Source organism: Natator depressus, chromosome 4 (assembly GCF_965152275.1).
Source record: "Natator depressus isolate rNatDep1 chromosome 4, rNatDep2.hap1, whole genome shotgun sequence".
NCBI lineage: Eukaryota > Metazoa > Chordata > Testudines > Cheloniidae > Natator > Natator depressus.
The window spans coordinates 27,296,628-27,315,389 of NC_134237.1; the positions used below are offsets into that span (position 1 = coordinate 27,296,628).

The following is an 18,762-nucleotide window of genomic DNA, read 5'->3' on the forward strand; positions in this document are numbered from 1 at the left end:
AATAGCAATTAGCCTGAAGATACTCATCTTGTGAATCTGCAACTCCATATGGTCTTTGGGGCACATCACAAGGCTTTTGTGGTGCCCATGGATCCGATAGATGTGACACCCGCTCCCTTTTGAGTTTCACTCAAAGCTGCGTGCAAAATGGAGTATATGCACCAAAGCCACTTGGATCTCTTAGTGTCCTTCCAAGCAGTCAGAAGATGGAGAAATAAGTAGTGACAGCAACAGATTCTGGGGTGTGGTGAGGCTGCCTTGTGTCAGCAGCCATATCACACCCGAAAGCAGAGGTAGTCCATAGGCAGACCGGGAGCCAAATCCAGACCGCCAGAGGCTTTTGAATGGACTGAATTTTTTATTTACTTATCATTGTTATTTTTGTATTATTTTCTCTGGAGTCTGGACTTTGATCGAGAAATCTGGACCTTAAAAAATAATGGATTACCCCCTGCCCTAAAGCCAAAGCTGGTCACCAGATCCCAGTGTAGGACAGTCCAGCAGAAGAGCTGGTATAAACAATTCTTATGCAAACCCCTGCTTTGCTGCTGGTGCACAGCCAAGGCTCCCCCTCTGCTCCATCTGATGCCAAGCAGCGGTATCATCCCTTGAGCCATAGGCAATCAGCATAATTTAGCCTTTAGATTGCCCTAAATTATACTGGGCACTGGCCCCTCACCAAGTTGCATTGTGTTCTCCTCAGCTGTAGCAGGGAATATGGCATTATTGTATTTTCAATCACAAAATAATTCTGACATGCCAATTTGGTGTTTTGTTAAGATTTACAGTTATATGATTGCTCATGCAGTCTTGCAATATATTAACCACAATTTATGCCAGGACATTCCATCAAGCATCTGACTCCACTAGATGCTGAAGAATCTATTCAGTTCTTAGGAGACAGTAAACTTTAGCCTTTTCCATGTGATACATTTTGTGAATATACATACATTAGCTTACGATTTTCTAGGAGTATTTGGCAGCTACAGCTTTTTGCACTGAAGGTTCTAAAATAGTCTACAAAAAATAGGAGAATCTGGAGAGAGGAAAATGAAATCTTTTGTGTAATGCACCAGACAACTGTACTATCCCAGCACCGTTTCTGAACGCATAATATTCAGTATCCACCGCATGAAATGAAAGAAGGCAAGTATAAAGGGATCTTATTAACAATGCTTATGTCAATTCCATTGTATGTATGAACTATTAAGAATATAAAACATAAATAAAACAGATACGTTTGTTTAAGAGTAATGTTAGAGACAACATGCAAATAATTAAAACTTCACCAGTAGCTGAAATGTATGACAAATATTCTACATCATTAAGGCTAATCAGTTGTGTACAGCATTACCTCTTGTCACGGGCACTGAACAGACAACTACCAGTTGGTTTTTTAACAAACATTTGCAAGTCACCTTTAAACTAGGGCTGTCAATTAATTGCAGTTAACTCAAGCGATTAACTGTTAAACAACAGAATACCAATTGAATTTTATTAAATATTTTTGGATGTTTTTCTACATTTTCAAAGATATTGATTTCAATTACAACACAGTATACAAAGTTGACCATGCTCATTTTATATTATTTTTCTTTACAAATATTTGCACTATAAAAATGGCAAACAAAAGAAATAGTATTTTTCAGTTCACCTCATACAATAGTGCAATCTCTATTGTCTAAGTGCAACTCATAAATTTAGGGTTTTTTGGTTACATAACTGCACTCAAAAACAAAACAATGTAAAACTTTACAACCTACAAGTCCATTCAGTCCGACCTCTTGTTCGGCCAATCGCTAAGACAAACAAGTTGGAGATAAAAAGAATGGCCCTACAGTGTGAGACCAAAGGTCCCTCTAGCCCAGTATCCTGTCTTTTGACAGTGGCCAGTGCCAGGTGCCCCAGAGGGAATGAACAGAACACGTAATTACCATGTGATCCATCCCCTGTTGCTCATTCCCAGCTTCTGCCCACTTCTTATTTACGATGTCATCTGAAAGAGAGAACAAGCATTCGCATGGCACTTTTGTAGCCAGCACTGCAAGGTATCTACGTGTCAGTTATGTTAAACATTCATATGCCCCTTTATGCTTCGGCCACCATTCCAGAGGACATGCTTCCATGCTGATGATGCTCGTTAAAAAAATAATGCATTAATTAAATTTGTGACTGAACTCCTTGGGGGAGAATTGTATGTCTCCTGTTCTGTTTTACCCACATTATGCCATATATTTCATGTTATAGCAGTCTCGGATGATGACCCAGCATATGTTGTTCATTTTAAGAACATTTTCACTGCAGATCTGACAAAACACAAAAAAGATACCAATGTGAGATTTCTGCAGATAGCTTCATCACTCAACTCAACGTTTAAGAATCTGAAGTGCTTTCCAAAATCTGAGCGCGACGAGGTGTAGAGCATACTTTCATAAGTCTTAAAAGAGCAATGCTCCAATGCAGAAACTACAGAACCCGAACCACCAAAAAAGAAAATCAACTTTCTGTTGGTGACGTCTGACTCTGATGATGAAAATGAACATGTGGCCGTCTGCACTGCTCTGGATGGTTATCGAGCAGAACCCATTATCAGCATGGACACGTCCTCTGGAACGGTGGTTGAAGCATGAAGGGGCATATGGATCTTTAGTGCATCTAGAACATAAATATCTTGCAGTGCCAGCTATAATCGTGCCGTGCAAACGCCTGTTCTCACTGTCCAGGTGATATTGTGAACAAGAAGCAGGCAGCATCGGGTGGGGGGTGGCGATATGAGCATTGGCCTGCTAAACCCAGGGTTGTGAGTTCAATCCCTGAGGGGGCCATTTAGGGATCTGGGGCAGAAATTGGGGATTGGTCCTGCTTTGAGTAGGGGGTTGGACTAGATGATCTCCTGAGGTCCCTTCCAACCCTGATATTCTAGGATTATCTCCTGCAAATGCACACAAACTTGTTTGTCTGAGCAACTGGCTGAACAAGAAGTAGGACTGCGTAGACTGGTAGGCCCTGAAGTTTTACATTGTTTTATTTTTGAATGCAGGTTTTTTGTACATAATTCTATATTTGTAAGTTGAACTTACATGATAAAGAGATTGCAGTACTCTTATTAGGTGAATTGAAAAATACAAATATTTGCACTGTAAAAAACAAAAGAAATAGTCATAAAAAATAAAGTGAGCACTGTACACTTTGTATTCTGCGTCTTAGTTGAAATCAATGTATTTGAAAATGTAGAAAATATCCAGAACTACTTAAATGGTATTCTATTATTGTTTAAGAGTGCGATTAATCACACAATTAATTTTTTTTAATCGTTTGACAGCCCTACTTTAAATGTAATATGTAGCCTAATATTTGAATGCTTGTCTTACTTCAAATGACATGTTTGAACATCATTAGTGTACCTCGTGTTTCACAACGATCTATTTTTGTAAGGAAAAAGTCATGAAAGATTTTAGTACTGCCAAAGAGAAAACCCCTTTGTAGTTAGCTATTAAACGTAAGAATCTTAAGTTATAACATGCAATGTCATAGAGCTTACTGTCTCTAGCCAGAAGCGATCAAGATCATTTCGTCTCTGCTGTTTAGTTAGTGTAATTAGCCATCGTCCTCCTCGTTTATTTTTCTCATCTTCCCACATAGGTTCAATCCCATCCTACAAAACGTACAGTAAGACAGTAAATGGCAAAATGCCTCATCTGTATTTTATTATACAACATAAAAGGGGAAGTAACATTTACATCGCAACACAAGAACAGAATTTACAGTTTAAGAACAGTAATAATTTTTCCTCCACAGAGTACCTTATTGTAGGGCTGGAACACTGAACACTAAGAGCAACATCAGTTTCATGGTAAATAGTAATGGAGAAATTTAGGAACTAAAAATGTAATATTTCTCAGGACAGTTGAATTCTTATTTGTATGGCAAAGTCATGAATAAGTAACTCAGTCTGCTCTCGAATGCTCCTTTTAAACTGGTTCAAATACAGCCCAGGTGAGACATTTGTTTGGTCCTGTATGAAACTGGGCAACATAACCAGTAATTAAAACAAGTGGGGGTATGCCTACCACTGCAATAAAACCTGTGGCACCGAGTCTCAGATCCAGGTCAACTGACTATGGCTTGTGGGCGGGGGGTGCCTGGTTCAGGCTGCAGAGCTAAAAATACCAGTGTATATGTTCCGGCTTGGGCTGGAGCCCAGACTGAAACCTGGCAAGGAAAGAGGTCCTGTGGCCAGCCCCCATCCCAAGCAGGAACATCCACACAGCTATTTTTAGCCCCACAGTCAGAGCCTGAGTCAACTGACCCCAAGATCTGAGACTTAGAACCACAGCTTTTTCTTTTCACCAAGGACTCCTGAGTTATATTCTTCAGTTTGGCCACCAAGATGGTGTGATTTTGGCCAGGTTACTGAATCTGTGTGTTTCAGTTTACTCAGGTGCGAAGTGGGAAAGTTGCTTCCTGTCAAAAAGTGACTTAGTCAAAGTGGCATCATGGCAATCACTATTTATTGCCTCAATGAATTCCAGAGCAAAATATGCAGGGTTTACAAATATTTTTTTTTAAAACTGCTATCCTTGCAAAAAAACCAAAACAAAAACATCCCAAAACAAAAACCCTCAAAAAAACCCAAAAAGTCAACCTACCATTTAAAAAGCAAACTGTTTTCTGATTCGTGCATTGCCAGCAATGAAGGCTTTGCAATCGGAACTTACTTAACGCTGCATTAGTCAGAAAAGAACCCAGCTCCCACTCCCATAGTGCTGTCGGTGTTGGATCTATAAAAATATCTTTAATAATAAGTTTTCAGAGAAGAGCTACAATTCAATATCCGTGCTTCACAGAACTTTGGATGAAAGCTGAAAGTGGAAAGGCAGTTAACGATGTCGGGTCACTTTCCCACATTTGGCACTCTTATTGGTAGCCAGAGAGATCAAACAACTTCATCGCCCTGAGTGGCAATTCCTCTAGGTCAAGATTGATGGCCACTCGAAGGATCACATGGGAAAGCTTACAAAGCTATTGCCAGTGATGTACCTGTTGCCAGCAAGCATTAACTCAAACAAAGCCCGTCTTATAAAGAACTTTCATAAAAACACATGGGAGGTGCCTAGTAGTTTTATTATGTAGAACATAGTAATTAAACAGCCATGTCAACCACTTTGTTGAATCCCAAAATCACATTATATACAGTAATGAATGGAAGATCTTTTCCATGATTAAAAACAACTTTGAAACTTGATATGATCAAGTACTTGGGCACATATCTTGTAAAATTCTTTCAGTGCAGGCACCTACAAGATACAGGGTGATGAAAAACACTGCATCAGTAGGGTCATGGGCCTGAATTTTCAAAGCAACCAGTAACTCTGAGTGCCCAACTTGAGTCACCTCAAAAGAGCCTGATTTTCAGAGGGCAGGTGCTCAGCACTTTCTGAAAGTTAGGCCCCTTTAGCACATCTCCACCAGCTGGGCTGCCAATATCAGTAGTCACTTTAAAAATTATGATCATGGTATCTTTACTTATTCAAGAAAACAGTTATATAAGATTGTGATTTACATTAATAATTTTAAAAAGCTTATGGGGCATACCTTAAAAAGCGAGTAGTCACAGCCAGGCATTAAATTACTAGAGAGCTGGATATGGTTGTATAAACTATTTGAAAACAAAAGAAACACATAATTAAAAGAAATACATTTAAAAAGTTCAGCAGCTTCTGAAGGTACAATATTGTTCTTGAAAGATTTAAGAAAGCCAAATCCATACAGCTTGGAGTCTGACAGACAAAACATGCTTAAATCAAATTGAATGGTACATTAAAATCAAGTTAATAAAACTTATTTCTGAAGCTACCCAAAGTTCAGCAGTATAGAAACCCAACATAAAAATGCATATGAACTTATATTATGATGTCAAAACAGTTTTTAGTAGAGATGTTACTTATTTAGCTCTTTAAAAAGTACTGAGCTCTATCAAACAGGATAGAAACTAGTTTACAACCTCTCACTGGGCTCCATGCTACCAACTATCATTTTTCAAAAATATTGCCATTTTCACTACCTACACCCAAGTCTTGACTAAGATAATGCGAGTTAATATTTCATACAAGTTAATCACATTAACATTCGGGACAACCCACTGAACAAAATTAATTTGTTTTGTATATTGTAATAGAAAGATAAAGGCTTAGGCTTCTGTGGCTCTTTCTATCCAGATGATGTGTTTTAAGAGTCATATTCTACCTCATGAACATCTATTACATTACTCCAAGGGTGGAGACGGTAGGCAGAATATTTGACATCCAAATAAGGATGGAAGAGAGACAAGCGTGCAAGACTCAGAAGTGAAGTGTAAACTGAGCAAAAAGGAAGTGTTCACCACCAAGCAATGTAGAGGAAAACACAAATTTTGAAAATGGAGTGGCGAGGGGCTTAATGCACTAAATTGGACAAGTGTGGGGAGGAAAGGATGCTGTTGTAACAGATATTGCAATCACATGCAATATCTTTGGGGAATATATAAATTGTTTATGTATGACTGATTTACTCCATGGTGGAGAGTTACTGCAGCTCCTACAGGAACTAAAAAGAGTGGGGAGGAGGAGGGGGTGATTCAGGCAAATCACTCTTGACAGGTACCATACCCTGGAGTGGTTGGGCATATACTGATTCAAGCTGGGTTTTCCAGAGACGAGGAGACAAAGAAAGGGTTTTGGGTATAAAAAGGATGAGCTTAACTGACACAGCGTCCTTTTTCTGATCCAGCAATCCTTGCAGAAGGGTTTGAAAGACTTTGGCTTACTCGGGCCCCATAAGACTGACAGGTGACCTCTAATAAGCTGTTAGCATGCATGTATGAAAAAATGGTTACTAACCTCTCGTACCTGTTGTTCGTTGAAATGTGTTGCTCATGTCCATTCCATTATAGGTGTGTGCATTTGCCGCATGCACCAGTGCCAGAAGTTTTCCCTCAGTGGTATCTGTAGAGGACCAGCTCTGGTGCCCTCTGGAGTGGTGCGTATACGTGCTGGTATGAGCGGCGCCACCTGTGCCCCCCTCCCTCAGTTCCTTCTTGCTGGAACTGCAACAGAGGGGAAGGAGGGTGGGTCACAGAATGGACATGAGCAACACATCTTGAAGAACAACAGTTATGAAAGGTTAGTAACTGTTTTTCCTTCGAGTGCTTGCTCATGTCCATTCCATTGTAGGTGACTCCCAAGTAACACCTCCGAAGGCGGGTAGGAGTTCATGGACGTGTTGTGATCGCAACGCAGCTCTGCCAAAACCAGCATCATCTCTTGCCTGCTGAGTGATGGCATACTGCATCATGAATGTGTGTACCGAAGACCACGTTGCAGTCCTGCAGATGTCCTGGATAGGGACATGCGCTAGGAAAGCACCTGAACACGCCCAAGCCCTTGTTGAATGAGCCTTTACTATTGTCAGAGGCACAGCCTGCGCTGTCTTTAACAAGTATAGATGCAGGAGGTGATACAAGTCTAAATCCTCTGAGAAGATACAGGAAGGCCCCTTCATTCTGTTAGCTATCACAACAAAGCTGAGTCGATCTGTGGAAGGGCTTGGTGTGCTCCAAGTAGAAAGCCAGTAGATGTCTGACATCTAGAGTATGCAGATGCCTCTCCTCGTTGGTTGTGTGAGGCTTTGGGCAAAACACTGGGAGGAAGATATCCCGATGGACACGGAAATGCGACATCACCTTTCGCAGGAAGGCTGGATGGGGCTGCAGCTGAACCTTGTCCTTGCAGAACACCATGTACGGGGGCTCCAAAGTAAGGGCTTTAATCTTGGAGATTCGTCTCACCGAGGTAATAGCTACAAGGAACGCCACCTTCCACGTCATGTGGGAAAGGGAAAAAGAAGCCATACGTTCAAAGGGCAGGCCTGTGAGCCTGGTGAGGACCAGGCTGAGGTCCCATGTGGTGGGGGACCGGGTTCCAGACCGGTGGAAACAGTCTTTCAAAGCCTTTCAGAGGAACCTGATCATCATCATCTCATGAGAGAATACCGATCTACCCTGGACGCAAGGCCAATATGGCTGCCCGGTGTACTTTGATCAAAGAGAAGGCAATGCCCTGGTGTTTTAAGTGAAGCAGGTAATGCAGAATGGACTGCAGACACGACTGGGTCTATCAGATATTCCACTCCACTTTGCACGGTAAGTTGCTCTGGTGGAGGGCTTTCTGCTCTCCAAGAGCACCTGCTGTACCTGACTTTAAAGCAGGCATGTTCCTCTGGCTTCAGCTACGCAGCACCCAAGCTGTGAGGAGGAGAGAGGTGAGGTTCAGGTGCAACAACCGACCGCCATCCTAAAAGAGTAAGTTCAGGCAGCTGGGAAGTGTCCACAGGGCTGCTATGGCTAGATCCAATGTTGGAGAGGCCAAGTTGGGGCGATCATAATGACTCGTACCTTGACCCTCTTGATTTTTAGAAGGGCCTTGCTGATGAGCAGAGTTGGTGGGAAGGTGTGCATTACAGGGTAGATAAAATTCAATGATTTTTTTTTTAATCAGATTTTTTATTTAAATAGGTTTCTTCCTCAAAAAGCTTTTTATCAAAAAATCTGATCTAAAGACCATTTTAATTAAGATATCTTTGAGCTATAATGCATCTCATCATGGAACAGTGATTATAAATTCTAATTCTATAGTATGAGACAATATATTAATGTAATGTTTAAGAAAAGTTCTGTAAATGAGTTCTAATAGTTCATGGATTAGGGACCCAATCTTAGGGTTCCAGGGGCTTCTGTATAGATTATTTAATTAAATGTTTCCATCTACCCAACGGGACTCAGTCTAGAAGATATCAGAGATGCTTAGTTTTGCAGTTCTCAAACTATGGATTTGTCTCTCCAGAGATAACATGCTTGTTAACAACAAAAATGTTACGAAGGAAGGAAGGAAAGGTGAGAAATAACAGACCTCAACCCTATTGTCCCTCTGCAAATTTGTGTACACAGAGTCAATCCCTTTCCTCTCTCTAAAAGGCCAAAGTTTCAAAAAGTTCAATGAATTGAAGATTGTTGGGGCGGAATAGATCTGGACAAGAAGAAGTCTGGAGATAAATGCGAGAAGGGAGGGACAGGCAGTAGAAACAAAAGTGAAACTGTTTGAACAGCATATTCCAGACGTCTTGAGGTCTGAGTGTAGCCTTCATTGATTTGAGATCTACCATACCATTCTCTCACTAGAAGAGAAAACCTATGACAGCAGGCCGTAGAAGAGACCCAGTTTGGGAAGAAGAACCATTCAAGAAATATATGTTTGCTCATGATGCTTTAAAGATCAGACCAGTGAACTGGTGGAAGTCATTTAAGCACTTGGATTCAGAGACTGTTGAAGTGATTTAACTTAACAGCAGTAACTTCTTCTGCCAGTTTAGAAAGAATATCTTCTTCCTTTGGACCAATTCATTCCAAATTGAGAAATCGTTTGGGACCTGAAAAAGCAGGAAAGCTTGTTTTTTGGTTTTTTTTCCAGATTATGAACAAACAGGAAAATGAAGGTGAAGATGAGTTAGCTGCAGAAGCCAGTATTTTAAGTTTCTCATGTTGACCTGGCTGACAGTCAATTTAATTTGTGTGTGTTTTTTTTTTTTTTAAATGTTTCATTTAAACTATTTTAGTTAGAAAACAATTTTAACAAAAAAATCTGATCTTAAAAAACTTGAATGTTTAACTAAACTCAAAAATTCATATGCTTGTTATGTTAAAATATTATGTTTGCTATTGAAGAAAAAAATCTGGAATACATGTTCTTGTTTTAGTTAAATAAAACAATTTAAATCTCTGTCTGGTGATGTTCTCCTTCTAATATAGCATGGCAAGAAAATCCTCCAAATATTAATGATTAACCTGTTGAATTGGAGATATTTATGAAGTCCCTGGGAGGTGAACTATCTGTTTTAATTACCTTTGGTAAATGAAATAACCAAACATTCATTTTCTGATATAGCTGTAAAACTAATCTGAAAAGCTTCCAAAATAAATCACTTTAAAAATGTACAGTGTGTACCTTCTAAAAATGAAATCTACATCTGAGTTGTGAAGAATATGTATTAAGGTTTTAACAACCAACAAGAATGCACTTATGTAGAAACCCATGATTAAATCAAGTCTTCCTGACTAGCGATTTAAATCATGATTTAAATCAAATCCATCCTGAGACATTAGGTCTCCTGACCAAGACAGGAAAAAATCATCAGAAAGTAAGCCTTTGCTGAGACCTTGCAGAGAGCAGAACTGATGACACTTGGTTCTGTCTGGTGGAGAACTAGTCCATCTGGGGAGCTCCCCACTTCTGGAAGAGCATCTCGACTACCTCCAAGTGGAGGGACCACTCATGGTGAAAGAAGGACCTGCTGAGGCGATCCACTAGCTTGTTCCAGACATCAGGGAGATGCAAGGCTTCCAGGTGGATTTTGTGCTGGATGCAGAAGTCCCGCAGATGAAGGGCTTCCTGGGACAGAGCTGAAGAATGAGCTCCCCCTTGCGTGTTGACATAGAACATGGAGGCCGTGTTGTCAGTCGACATCTGCACCACTCAACCGGACAGGTGGGGAAGAAACACTGCGCAAGCTAAACGGATGGCTCTAAGCTCCCTGACATTTATAAGTTAGCACGAGCTCCTCTTGCAACCAATACCCCTGCGTTCGCAGCATACTGAGATGCTGCGGTGCTTGGAGCGGAGTCCAATCGAGCTGGTACTGAGGGCCGACTCCATAAGGAGCGCTCCAAGGCAAATGGCCCGCTCCTTTTTGGTTTGCAGCTTGAAACTCTTAAAAATGCGATACTTGTTGCTCACGTGGGTTTCCACCAAGCACTTCAGACAGCTTTGATGGAGATCACTGACTGGTATAGGGGTTTTTCGCAGCAGTAAAAAGGCTTGAAGCCCTGGGATTGGGGCATGCCCCATCCCTAGGCTAAGTCCCGTAGGGGACAAAATATTACTAAGGGAACAAATAAACTATATACATAAGAGATTCACAACTAGGCACAGTTGAGAAAGGTAAGCTTGCTGAGGCAAGGAGACATTCCAGCACTGTCACTGGCGGTAAGAAGGAACTGAGGGAGGGAGGAGCCGGTGGTGCCCCTTATACTGATGCATACGCGTGCCACTCAAGAGGGCGCCAGAGCTGGTCCCCTATGGATATCACTGAGGGAAAAACTTCCGGCACCAGTGCATGTGACAAGCACACCCCCCTAAAATGGAACTGACATGAGCAAGCACTTGAATTTTTATTTTTTTGAACGTTTCCTCTAATGCTTTTACCTTAATAAAGGTGCTTGCTTAGAAACAGCTGTGGGGTAACTTTTAACTGCTCGCAATACACTGTTCATAGCCCCCAGAGAAAGCAAGAAACTGGCGCTGGCCTTTAGGCAGACTGGTTTGCTGAGGATATCACAGTGTAAGGCAGGCAGCTGTGTAGCCTTAAAACCCCTGGTGGAAGGGAGTTGGACAAGGTTTCCTATCCAGAAACAGGTGATGGTTGGAGACCTGACTGGGAACCCCTGCATGCAGCTGGAGGGAGAAATCCCTGAAACTGTGACAGTTGTCTCCACATTCTCTGCTGTACAGAGGTTTGAACAAGGAATGAAGACTTCACTAATTTGTAGTCCATGACTACCTATATTGAGTCCTGGTTCAGCACCAAAAAGCTAGATTGCACTCTCCACCTGCTGCTTCAATTGGACCTTTATTTTACTAGCTGCTCTCAAACTACCAGCGAGTTTGAGCAGGTTCATACAGTGGGTGAAGAGCGCAAAATACCTTTCAGTTTAATACCCTGTAACTGATGCTGTACCCAAATTCTTGATTGGACCCATCTGGGCTAGTAAGTGTTCTGCTAGTTCATGCAACCAGGTCTTGGTAACATTGTGACGTTATTGACATAATCTGGGACCGTATAGATCATTGTTGCAAACAAGGTCCTGTAGTGGCACCAAATCTTGTACAAAGGGGGTCAAATCAGGTCTCTAAGACAAGGTTATGGTTTGCTGGTTATGATTATGCTGTCTATATGTATGTATCATTTTTGTAGTTAAAGTTATAAATATTGGCTCTATACTGTCTGTATTTCAAACTTATGCTACGCTTCTGGGTGACACCCCAGACAAGTTGGTGTCAGCTCTGCCTAGCCTGCTTGATGACCCATTAAGAACCATCAGCTATACAACTGAGAGGAGGCAGATACGCCTTGTGACTCAGCAAAGTATGCAGGGACTTGCCCATGTGATTCCAAACTCCATTTTGCTGTAATTTTCCACAGGAAGAACAAAGAGGTGTTCTTACAGCTGGAAAAGACGATAAAAGGCTGATGCCTCATCTCCATCTTGTCTTCAATCCTGCTTGATTTGAACCTGCAGTTTATTCTATGACTGCTACAAGCCTGAACCAAGAACTTTGCCATTACTGTATGTAATTGATTCCATTTAACCAATTCTAGCTCTCATCTATATCTTTTTTCTTTTATGAATAAATCTTTAGATTTTAGATTCTAAAGGATTGGCAACACCGTGATTTGTGGGTCAGATCTGATTCGTATATTGACCTGGGTCTGGGGCTTGGCCTGGTCCTTTGGGATCGAGAGAACCTTTTTTCTTTTACTGGGGTATTCGTTTTCCCTAACCATTTGTCCCCATAATGAGTGGCACTGGTGGTGGTACTGGGAAACTGGAGCGTCCAAGGGAATTGCTTGTGTGACTTGTGGTTAACCAGTGGGGTGAGAACAAAAAGTCTGCTCTGTTTGGACAGTATGATTTGCCTTAGAGGTGGAAAAATCCCAGCCTTGGGCTGTAATTGCCCAGCTTGAAGCAATTTGTCCTGAATTGGCACTCTCATTTGGGTCCCGCCAGAACCAGCATCATTACCATGGCGTAGTCGGCAGGATACTGTAACGATGCCCCAGACCCAGGCTTGTAGCAGTGATCGAATAAACTGCAGGTTCAAATCAAGCAGGATTGAAGACAAGATGGAAATGAGGCATCAACCTTTTATAGTCTTTTATAGTCTTTTCCAGCTGTAATAACACCTCTTTGTTCTTACTGTGGAATATTACAGCAAAATGGAGTTTGGAGTCACACGGTCAAGTCCCTGCATACTTTGCTGAGTCACAAGGCGTATCTGCCTCCTCTCAGTTGTATAGCTGATGGTTCTTAATGGGTCCTCAAGCAGGCTAGGCAGAGCTGACATCAACTTGTCTGGGGTGTCACCCAGAAGCATAGCATAAGTTTGAAATACAGACCGTATAGAGCCAATATTCATAACTACAAAAATGATACATATAGACAGCATAATCATAACCAGCAAACCATAACCTTGTCTTAGACACCTGATTTGACCCCCTTTATACAAGATTTGGTGCCACTACAGGACCTTGTTTGCAACAATGAACTCTATGGTGCCAGATTACATCAGTAACGTCACAAACATCCATGCCCAAACTCATTCATGATCAAGTTTATTAGCATACAACCACACATTAACAGCACGAATCAGGATGGGGGGGGAGGGATAGCTCAGTGGTTTGAGCATTGGCCTGCTAAACCCAGGGTTGTGAGTTCAATCCTTGAGGGGGCCATTTAGGGATCTGGGCCAAAAATTGGGGATTGGTCCTGCTTTGAGCAGGGGGTTGGACTAGATGACCTCCTGAGGTCACTTCCAACCCTGATATTCTGTGATAAGGTTTACATCTGCCAAAAACGGCTTCCCCAATGGGATCATGGTCTCTCTCTGTCCACCGCAACAGTGCTGAGAAGCCAAAGCTCACACAACTGACCCCACACATATCATCCAAGATCTCCACGTTCCAAGCTTGTTTTCTCAACCTTGACAACCATCCTATGATGCAACTGCCAAAGCTGACTGCCTAAACAAACTCCAGAGTAAGCCACCTGTGCACACTCATTTTTCTCACACTATCCACACAAAAACTCTCCTGTCCAACGATCATGTTATAATGCAATCCCTCTAGCATCCCAGTAACTGTTATTTCCACTTGTTATTCCCATGAGTGTCCCACATCAACAAAGAACACCTTTTCCACCTCATGTTATCACTTTCCAGTTTTCCCAGCTCTTATACCCAGAGGGCAGAAGCCAACAAAATCCTCAGTGACCGGGCTACTCAGTAGGTGGAGAGTCAGTGTTTTAAAAAAGGTTAAGCATCAATATGTCTTCCCCTCCTTCAACCACATTCCCCCCCTCAAAGCACACACTCTTTTCCTCCGTTTTCCCAATGCACTGTCCCCGTTTACATAACAATATGCAAGACACTTAAAGACATCCTCTTTAATTTCACTAAAATCAACCCATAGGAACCAAAATCATTACAGAGCTCATGTCTATGGCTCAGGAGCTGCTGTTGGAGCCTGGCCACTAACAGACTTTGGGGGCATTCAGTATAGAAATGATTTTCCCTCTACTCTCTTCTGAAATGCCTGAAACTTCCTGTTTTGCTTAATTCCTATGGGATTCATGGTACCAATCATATGACAGAATATATATCCTTGGATGGCCAAGACAATTTCACAAGGGAGGGGAAATGTGGCACAGTGGGGAGGTTTTAGTTGGTTTCCAAATGTCTGGTTTCCCAGGATCATTGAGATCTATGGTACTCTGCCCAGTATCAGTCTGTTATACAAATAAGAGCTTTAACATATCTTCAATACACCAATATCACTCATACATACAACTTGCTTGGTTATTTCTACTCACTCTGCTTGAAGGTGTTTTCAAAATCTGCATAACAAGGCCAAGATATTCAGAAGTGACTAGTGATTTTTGGGTGTCCAACCTGAGGCACTTTAAAGGGGTCCTGTTTTTCAGAAAACAACAAGCACCTGACCTCTGAAAAACAGACCCCTCTTAAGGTGCCTCAAGTTGGGCACCAAAAGTCACCAATAATTTCTAGCCAAAGTTTTCAGGTACAGCATATTGTGCACATTACACCAAAGCAGAGTTCAGGCTTCAATTTAATTCTGTTTATGACCCTGAAAATCTAGTCTAAAACCTAGTCTACATGTAATAAGCCAACGTTCGAACCTTAAGGCCTATATACATTGCAATATCAGACTTCAAGGCAGAACAAATATGTTTATCAATACAATTACAATTCCATCCCATCCATGCACGCAGTAATATAATATCTGATGGGTTTTTTGGTGGTTTAAACCTAAGAAATAGTTTATATACAAGTTTGTTTTTTTGAAAAAGCTTCTCATTCTGAAGATTAAGGCGTCCACCCCAAACAGTTGAGACAAATTCCAATTTACGCTCCAGAAACTAACATTTAGTTAGTAGCTAATGAGTACCTTTTTGCTAATACACAGACAAACATCAAGCTACTTCCCCAGTATTCCACAGGATTAGTAGGTAGATTAAAAGTTTTACTTACGCCCAAAAATCTTCAACAGTATCAAACTTTGAGATCAGACGAAGGTTTGCTTGCCAGGTTTTGCTTTTGTCATTTTTGAAGAACCAGAGTGCCCACCTAAAGATAAAATGATATACTGTACATTAAAAATAAGTCAGTATTTATTAATAAGAGGTTTGAGTACACTTATTGGATAACAAGTACAGAGAAGATGACCCACTGCCACTGAGATAACAGCATGAACCTCAGTACCAGTTCCTAGGTGGCAGGAGAAATTCAGAAGAGAAACAGGCTTGAATTCTAATTCTGGATCTTGGGAAAGTGACAGCCTCTGAGTCTCAACACAGAGGAGTGTTAGGAGGCCTAACCAACGTACAGCTATTTAAAATCCTTTTTGAAAGGTTTTTATATAAGATCAGTTTATATTCATGACTGAATGACCATTTGCTTGAGCTTCACAACAAGGTTTTAGTTGCGCTTATAGGTAAACTGCAGCCTTGTACATCCAAGTGGACTCTTGGTTGTAATCTGCGAAAGACTGCTGACGGTTCACATTAGGAGTACACTATGTCCGTGGTTCCCAAACTTTACAGGTTCACGTACCACCTTCTTTTAAAACTGCCATGAAGTGATGGAATATCGAGGTCAGATATAGTTTGGGAACCTCTTCTCTATGTGATTACAGTCCTTTGTCCCCTTCACCTAGGCATCTCTTTCAGATAGATTCTGATAGAAGATTAGAAGAAAAATGATTTAGTCTCAGCACACATGCCAAGAAGCACTTCCCCCATCATGGATATATTGTAATGATTAGAGATTAAAAAATGAAGCTGACATTTAAGATTACTGATGAGAAGCTTTAATGAACAATCTTAAAGGTAATCTGTAAATGTTTGCCTTATCTTATTGTACTTCAAATTCTCATTTGTTTGCACTTCCTGTACTCTTCAGATTAAAATTTAAAGGCACACTAACATGAAACATTTCATCACAGCTCTACTCGCGTGAGTGCAATCTCACAACTAGAAAGGAGCAACACTGGTGTCTAAGCAAGACACTGTGGGAAGAAGAGAACACTCTTCAGAGTGCAGCCTTAAGGTGATTTCAACACCCAGGAACTGGAGGGGGAAAAATTGCCATGGCTAAGGGTCACAAAAAAGACCCTATTCGGGAATATTTTCAAGAAATTCCTATATCTCTGGGTAAAACAAACACAAACACGTGCCACATGTAGAAGTGCAACAAAGATGTAGTGCCTAGTTAGACTGAAACCTGAAAAATGCGCCTCAGAAGGCAGTGACTTTGAACAGGATGTGGACATGTCTGAGAAATCTGGATCAACTGGTTAGCTAACTTATTGCTGCACCAACCTTATGGACTTCCTACCATGTTTTACTATGCTAGGAAATGACAACTTAGATTGTCAAATGTGTGTTTTGGGTAGATTACTTAGGAATTTCAAAATGTTTGTATTCAAAATATAATTGGTATGTTTGTAGTGAGAGTATTTATCAATTACATTTTTACAATTACTACTGTACTGAATTTTTTTTTATTGCTCAGTATAATCAAACAGCATAGGTGAAGACTTCCTGTTTAAAAGTAGTTTTATTAGGCATTTATGAAATTTAAAATTAAAATGTTTTTTTCAAGCTCACTGGTATATGACTAGAGAAGGACTTAAATAGATTTAGATAATCCTTATAATTTGTTAATTACTTTTCCTATAAAACTGGGTTTAGAATAAATTATGTAACTTTAACCGTGATACAAACAGCTGCAGTAGGAGAAATCTTTCACTTGCAACCTCATTTTTTCAAAGCAGTGCACCGAGTAATACTCAATGAAAGAGTGACTTCTTTACCATTTTGTTTCAGTGTCCAACTTAGGACATAAGGGGTTATGAACGTCTATCTGCAATATCTACCACTTCAGAGTCATATGCTGGTACCACCAGCAGTGCTGCAGCTAAACCTATGTCAAACAGTAAATTACCTGCATCAAAAAAGAAGAACTTCAACATCCAGGAAAACCATGGATGAATTCGTAATCAGGACTAGCCAATTCCAGCAAGACTTCATAGATGGAAAAAATTACTTGGTTCATTTATGCAACACATTCTCCTCTCATCTTGTTCAGAACAAAATTTCATTTACATGGTTCAATCATTATGACCAGGCTACATTCCACCCAGCAGAAGAGTCATTGCTGGATACAAGGTATGAGGAGCAAAAAACACTGATAGGAAATTTGTTAACTGAGTCTTGATGGGTGGAACAATGTACACAACGATCAAGTAGAGAGAGTCTGTCCATGTCAACAGAAGATGGGGTTGTCTATCTTACAGAACCAATTGATACATCAGGATATATGCATACAACAGAATACTTAAAAGGAGCAATAAAAGTTGTAACAAACTCAACAAAAATTCAAGCCTGACGCATGTAGCTGCGTCACAGAAAATGCTGCAAATGTAGCAAAGATGAGAAGAAATTTAGAAGAAAATAATTAAGGGAATCTGAAACTTATATGGGTGCAGTGCTCATCTGATGCATATTTTAGCCAAAGACTTAAATACAACTCCAGGAATAAAACAAAACGTTGAAATTGCAAAATATTTCAGTAAGAACGGTGACCAAGTGGGCATTTTTTGATACTATTTTTATGAATCCTATGTGTGCCTCAGATTCCCCTACAATTTGCATTGCTACTCAGTGGAGGGGGGCAGGGGGAAAAGGATTATGTTCACCCTCAGGGTAAGCTAAAAGACAGGTTTGTGTGGGTCGCCTAACAGTCTGAGCAAAATGAATGGGTCATTAAAAAGGACTGGCCTACGCCGATCCATATCAACTGAAAATCCAAAGAGACACTGGAAAGCTCAATCATTAGGACATTGAGCAACCAAAGAGCCAGAGGGGGGAGGATTTCCCCACCTCTCAGCAGGGAAGCTGAGGAGAGACCCTATCACAAGAAGAAACGGCTAAGAGGTGAGGTGGGGGAATAAGAGTGGGTTCTCACCTGGGAGCTGACTACGGTCAGGGAGACACTGAACCTGAATATGGACTTCACTACAGCTTGGCTAGGGAACTGCTCTGAGCTGACCAGAATGGTCTGCGCTTTAACCTTTATTTCTCTATGCTCACCTAAGGGCTTCCAATGCTACGTTCCAACTGACTAATAAACCCTACTATTCTGAAAACGCTTTTTGAATGTCTTCGCAAATATTGGGTGAAGTGCAATAGTCCCTAAAGAGCGTACAAGTCTCTAACCAGGAGTCTATCTCAGTTAGACTGACTGAGCAGAGATCCTGGTTTGAAGCAGGAGTGCTGAAGCCCCAGAGGTTCAGTCTAAGGAGAGGGTGAGGCCA

General features: G+C 41.0%; 1 protein-coding gene across 1 annotated transcript in view; it reads right to left on the reverse strand.

Moving 5' to 3' along the window:
- The window catches only part of EIF4E (eukaryotic translation initiation factor 4E), a 46,583-nt gene that overhangs the window by 11,869 nt on the left and 15,952 nt on the right, over window positions 1-18,762 (reverse strand). Inside the window, exons 3-5 of the mRNA XM_074950669.1 lie at window positions 15,417-15,512; window positions 5,596-5,659; window positions 3,542-3,655 (exon numbers count right to left, since the gene is read on the reverse strand). Coding sequence (XP_074806770.1) covers window positions 3,542-3,655; window positions 5,596-5,659; window positions 15,417-15,512 — 274 coding nt within the window. The remainder of the gene's footprint in view (window positions 1-3,541; window positions 3,656-5,595; window positions 5,660-15,416; window positions 15,513-18,762) is intronic.